Here is a 6320-nt window from a genome sequence, read left to right as displayed (position 1 = left end):
CCACAAAGATGCTTCTTTAATTTTATAACTATTTATATGATTATTTGGTTTTCATATTAAAATATATGCTATAATATATTGAGCATGTATAATCGATGTTAATTTAATTCCATCACACCAACATTATCTTCAAGATGAGTTAAAAAACACATTATGTTGTGGCATTATGCAAATCTTTTAATCACAATGCTAGAAAAGCTAGATCTAATGTAAACACAAGCTTGTATGATTTGTTCAAGGTATCTAAATGGATGTTTAAATGTAGTTTTCTGAACTAAGACTAAAAATAACTTAAGAGTGTTGACCAAAGAAGATAACGACACCAAACAAAGAGCATAATAGGTAAAGACCCGCTGGCATGGCATTTTATAAATCAATTTAATTAGTATGCAGGGTATTTAAAATAAATATGATTGTCTTTTCTGTACATACATTTTCTTTATAGATTATTTTAATTTATTTATAAATTATGTTATCTCTACTCTATTATTAATGCTGATTATTGTAACCAAAAATAATTATTGGTGCTGATCATAAATTATTTAACTTCAACACTACTCAAATAGTAGTTTTTTTATAATAAAAAAATTAATTAAAATAGAATTAATGACATAATATGTCTTTACAAGTAAACCACAATATTAAGCAAACTAGACAAAATCATGTGATGATTTAGTCATTTTTAGAAAACTATTTTACCTAGCTATCTTTGCAATTAATTCAAGAGCATATTCAACAATTAAATATCAAATATTGATGCTATAAAAAGGCTACAATGTCCTTATAGTTCTGCATTCAGAAAACTACTACAGAGAAAAACTTCAACTTGAATATGAAGAACAAATATTCACTAGTAGCTTGCATGATACTCTTAAGCTTCTTCCTTGGTTGTCAAGGAAGCAGCCTTAGCAAGAATTTTTACCAGGATTCCTGTCCTCAAGCCGCCGACATAATTAAGAGCAAAACCCTACAACATGTCGCTGCTAATCCCGTCTTACCTGCTAAGTTGATCAGATTGCATTTTCATGACTGTTTCGTCAGGGTATAAATCGATACATCAGTAATTTTACGCACTATTGTTTCCAATTTATGAATATTCGTTGTGTGTTTAATATATGTAAGTGTAACAGATTGTAAACTTAAACATTTCAGGGTTGCGATGGCTCGGTTTTGTTGAACTCCACTGCCAATAACACTGCAGAGAAGGATGCAGTTCCGAATTTAACTTTGTCTGGCTTTAATGTCATTGATGACATAAAAGACGCGATTGAGGCAAAATGTCCCAAAACTGTGTCTTGTGCTGACATATTGGCATTGGCTGCTAGGGATGCTGTTTCTGCACAAGTAACCTAACAATTTTTATTTTCTTACAAGCAATGTCTGCATACTAATACAGCAATTTTTATTTTTATTTTCAGCCTCAAAATTTCTTCTATTGTGCAGTTTAACAAACCTATGTGGGAAGTACTCACTGGTAGAAGAGATGGTACAGTATCGAACCGTACCGAAGCCTTGGAGAATATCCCGAGGCCTAGCTTTAATTTCACCCAACTCAAACAAAGCTTTGCAAGTAAAGGTCTCACCCTGCATGACCTTGTTGTGTTATCAGGTACATTGATATAAATTGTACTAAAGTCATAGTTATTAAATTGATGGTAAATACTAATTATAATTTTTATATATGTATTTGTAGGAGCACACACAATTGGAATAGGCCACTGCAATTCCTTCAGTACCAGGCTTTATAATTTCACGGGAAATGGCGGTCAAGACCCTTCTTTGAATTCGACATATGCTGAATTCTTGAAGACTAAATGTAAGAATCTGACTGACAACACTACGAGGGTGGAGATGGATCCTGGAAGCTCTAGGACTTTCGACAGTGACTACTATCCTATCCTTCTTCAGAAAAAGGGTCTGTTTCAATCAGATGCTGCTCTTATAACACAAGATCAGTCAAAAGGTATTGTTGAAGAGTTGGTTGACCAAAACAAGTTCTTCACGGAGTTTGCACAGTCGATGAAAAGGATGGGAGACATTGGTATCCTCGCAGGCTCTGCTGGGGAAATTCGGATCAAGTGTTCCGTTGTCAATTGATAAATAAGTATAAAAGTTGAGTCTAGTAAAAGGGGATATAGTACTAAGTCATGAAAGAAAGAATATCTCGTCAATAAGAATGAGAGAATATATGCATAATGCATGCATGGTTTCAAATTATTGTGTATTGCCTACTATATTTCAATTATGAAAAATAAATTATCCAAACTTCATTGGAGTTTAATAACTTAGTCCTTAATTCTTGAATTCTCCCCTCCCCTGCAGATACACTAACATTTTAGTTTTCAATTGAGACATTTCAAGGATCTAGAAGTCAAGTAATTTGATTTAAAAAATGTTAAAAGTATCAGCAAAAAGGAAAATGCATAATTCAGCAACTAATACACATCAACACCTAACTATACATGATATAAGAAGTGTACTAAGAAGATTGAATAAATTTGCAAAGATATGAAATTGTTATCAGCATTATGTTAGTGAATAGTTATAGATTTTAAACCTCGGTTGATAGCGACGTTTATACATTATGTTAGTGATAGAATTGTAATAAATCCCTTTGCAAATGCGGTCACTAGATCTGACTACAGAGGTGGCAGACCGTATTCATGTAGCACTTGGAAGGAAACCGACAAATACATGAACTTCTAGGTCAAAACTCTAGAATAACTTGTCAAGTACACTAAAAACCAGGTTATGCAGCAACACAATGCTATCTCATCTTTAACAAGACATGGGGATCAACATATGGATGAAAATAACTCTGACAAAAATCAGAATTATAATGCCTACATTGCCTCTGCAAGCTCGGTTCTAATGGTACACTGACAGAAGGGCAAACCATCATGTCACCCATGTTTAGATAGATTTCAAGATCAAACTCAAGGATCATAATTGAGCACTTATCACAGGCCACTTAATTTCAAAGATTTGTTATATGTTCCTCAAATCAATAAAAACTTTAGTAGATGATCACAATACATGCCTCAATTTCATGATACTTGTTGCTCAGGGAAGAACAAAGAGGCAGGGAGAACTCTACTGGAAGGAAAAACAAAAGATGTACTCTATCAATTGTTTAGTGTCTCGGTTGCTGAAAATAGAGAAGTAAAAGAACCTACTATGTTATTTTCTGTTAAAGAAAATTGTCTTGGGAAGTTTGGCCATCCTGCAGATAGGTATTTGATCAAATGCAAAAGAGTTGAAACAATCAAAACTCCTGAAAAAAGATGAACCTGGACTTTGTGAGGCTTGTCAACTCAGAAAATCTCATAGCTTGCCTTTTAAAAACTCTTCCTCAATACCAAAAGACCTATGAATCTAATACATCCTGAATTTGAAGAATGGGGGTCCAGCACCAACAAATTTTTTTTTCTGGTTTCAATTCAAGTAGTATGTTCATTTCATTTTAATGATGATTTTAGTAGATTTGTATGGAGTTATGTTCTAAGGCAAAAATCAGATTGGGTAACAACTTATAAGCTTTTATTCAATTCAAAAACCTTGTGAAAATCAGTTTAATATAAAAATTAAAGCAGAGTTCAAGAAAATTTATTCAAAACCTAATAAAATTGATAACAGAAGCATGAATTAAATTGAGGCAACCATCATCTAAATACACATCTGCCCAAAATGGTAGAGCAAAGAGGAAATATAGATTTATGGGTGAACTTAGATTAACATTGCAGGCTCAAGCTAAAATGCCCTCAATTAACAGTATCATAATGCAGACACCGGTTCTTTCCAAAAAAACAAGCAACAAAAATATTTGGTTGTCCAATTTCATACTAGAAATAGAATACAATTTCATATAAGCAGACGCATTTTCCTTGCCTATAGGAACTCACAAGAAGTTCAAATGCCTAAATTCAACCAGAAGAGTGTCATAATGAAAATAATTTTCCTTTCCTTTCATACAAAACAAAACTACACGGAGATAACATTCGAGCTCATATATGAAAGAGTAAGTAGAAAATAACTCAATAATTAGCTATAACACTTCAGGGTGCTTTACAAGGCACACAAAAATTCTGGAAAAAAACAAATAAGAGACTAAAATATAACAGAACAAGTGAACAAAAACACCTCATAGATGAGGACAAAAGGCCAAAATTTCATCTCCTTCCAGCAATCCTCAACAGAGGAGAAATTATCCCTTGTATCTCTTGCAAAGACTGTTGAATCCGTATCTCCGCCTCCACAGTACCCTTGAGATTTCTTATATGTTTCTTGAGAACTTCAGAAGCCCTAATATCATCAGCCCTCATTTCAACAACCTTATTGGCCAATCCCATTAACAACCTAGAATATTTAGGCACAGTACAATACTTATGCAAGAAAGCCAAAAGCAGTTCCAGCTTCTCCGAATCCAAATCAGAAACACACCTCAACAGTTTCTTCCTAGACACCAATTCCTCCATCACAGCAACCACGTAGCCAGGATTCTTACCTTCCAACACACATACTAGAGCCTCCCCGTGCCTAAACTTGTTCAAAAGCTTATCATGTGCTGTCAACTTCACTTTCTTCTGCTTCATAACCAAGTAATCATCCTCAGCCGGTTTCTCTCCTTGCCCTCTTTGAAAATACCTATAGTAATTACTTCTCAAAACCTTCTTTTCATTACTCTCCACAGGCTTAATCCTCCAAAACGAATTATCCTTACTCTCCTCAATCTCACCCTCCTTTATCTTCCTCTTTGCAGCATAAATTGTTCCATTCGAAGTTCCAATCACTCTAGTAGAACAATCCGGCGAATACCCAATAGACAAAAGCGGCGCAGGGAACCTCATCGAATAAGTAACCTTCATAGAACCATAATCAAACACCTTCAAATAACCATCCAACCCAACACTCATTATTCTATATTGATCCGATTCCTCCCCGGAATCCTTCCCGATTCGACCAACACAAATCGAAGTCACAGTCTTGTTGTGACTCTCCATGGAATAGAGTAACTTCCCACCTCCGATCAAGTCCCAAAGCTTAACAGAATTCCCACCAGCCGTCGCGACCATCCCTCCAGACGGCAAGAAAACAACATCCTCCACAGGAGACCCATGGTTAATATCCAATGCTGCTTTCGACGAATCCCTAACCCTAACATCCCAAAGCTTGACTAAATGATCATACGAACCAGTAACGAAAGTATCCGAATTAACCGGAGACGAATCACCGCATCTCACATAATCCTTATGCCCGTAAAACTCATGAATCATAGTCTCCTCAGCAACATCCCAATACTTGACAAGCGCATCATCACCACCAGAAACAAGATGAAGCTTGTCATGCTTCGGAAAATGAACAAACCGAACAGGTCGATTATGAGATCGGAGTCTCCGGAGACAACTACGCGTGGCGACATCGAAGACCTGAACGAGACCGGAGAGGTCAGAGGCGGCAATGAGGCGAGCATCGTTACGGAAGGAGACCGACGAGACGACGTCGCGGAAGGAGGATATTTTGGCGGTTTGGGTGAGGGTTTGGGAGCTGAAGATGGAGAGGGAGGTTGAGTTAGCGGCGGCGAAGGAGTGAGGGGGAGTTGGTGAGAAGGCGATGGAAGGGATGGAGAGGAGTTTGGGGATTTGTTGGGTTTTGAAGGAGGACCAGTATTTGGATTCGGAGGTTTGTTTTGGAGTTCGGGGTTTGGTTTTGAGATTTGGTTTTACTGGGAAGTTTTTGGATACTTTGGTTTCCTCCATTGATGCAGAACCTAAGCTAAACCTAAACCCAAACCCCTTCGCTTTGTTTGATCGTGTTTGGTGAATTAGGGTTTAAGGTTTGGGAGTGGCGGCACTGTGAAATGGTTCAAAGAAAGCCCGCAAAGTAGTATAGTAGTAAAATCTTAATACTCTTGTAAGAGTAATTATACGCTATGTTCATTTAATTACTGAAATAGAATTTTAAAATATCGTGAAAAAAAAAATGTTAGTATTCAATTTAGATATCTATAAATTAAAAAAAAAAAAACGATATTCTTAAGGTATTTGATAATTATTTAAAATTTTAGATCTTAATGAACTTTTTAATGAGTTTTTAGTTTCACATAATCTTTTTTCATATAAGATTTCTAATATTTTTGTATATTTTTAAATATTTCTTTAATTTTTTATTACTTTCTAATTTATTTGATAAGTTTTTTTATTTGAGTGTTGATGATGATGATACGGTCGGTGAATTCATGTTCGACGGTCTTCAAGATGTAATTAAAAGTGGGTATGTACTAGTAACATTTTTTCGATCAAGTCAATGACACTCGTAAGTGT

General features: G+C 35.5%; 2 protein-coding genes across 2 annotated transcripts; one reads left to right on the top strand and one right to left on the bottom strand.

The window, feature by feature from the left end:
- The first annotated feature begins 775 nt into the window (after positions 1-775).
- On the top strand, positions 776-2289 carry LOC131614702 (peroxidase 3-like). Its single transcript, XM_058886263.1, has 4 exons — positions 776-1042; positions 1153-1344; positions 1444-1609; positions 1694-2289. Exons 1-4 carry the CDS (start codon positions 833-835, stop codon positions 2095-2097), a joined length of 972 nt encoding a protein of 323 aa, XP_058742246.1. The 5' UTR covers positions 776-832; the 3' UTR covers positions 2098-2289.
- Positions 2290-3936: 1647 nt separating this feature from the next.
- Positions 3937-5889, bottom strand: LOC131643900 (protein SLOW WALKER 1-like). The gene has a single exon (XM_058914255.1). It carries the CDS (start codon positions 5754-5756, stop codon positions 4170-4172), a length of 1587 nt encoding a protein of 528 aa, XP_058770238.1. The 5' UTR covers positions 5757-5889; the 3' UTR covers positions 3937-4169.
- Between the last annotated feature and the right edge of the window lie 431 nt (positions 5890-6320).

This window comes from Vicia villosa, linkage group LG1 (assembly GCF_029867415.1).
Source record: "Vicia villosa cultivar HV-30 ecotype Madison, WI linkage group LG1, Vvil1.0, whole genome shotgun sequence".
Taxonomy (NCBI): domain Eukaryota; kingdom Viridiplantae; phylum Streptophyta; class Magnoliopsida; order Fabales; family Fabaceae; genus Vicia; species Vicia villosa.
This window is presented reverse-complemented; position numbering and strand designations above follow the sequence as displayed.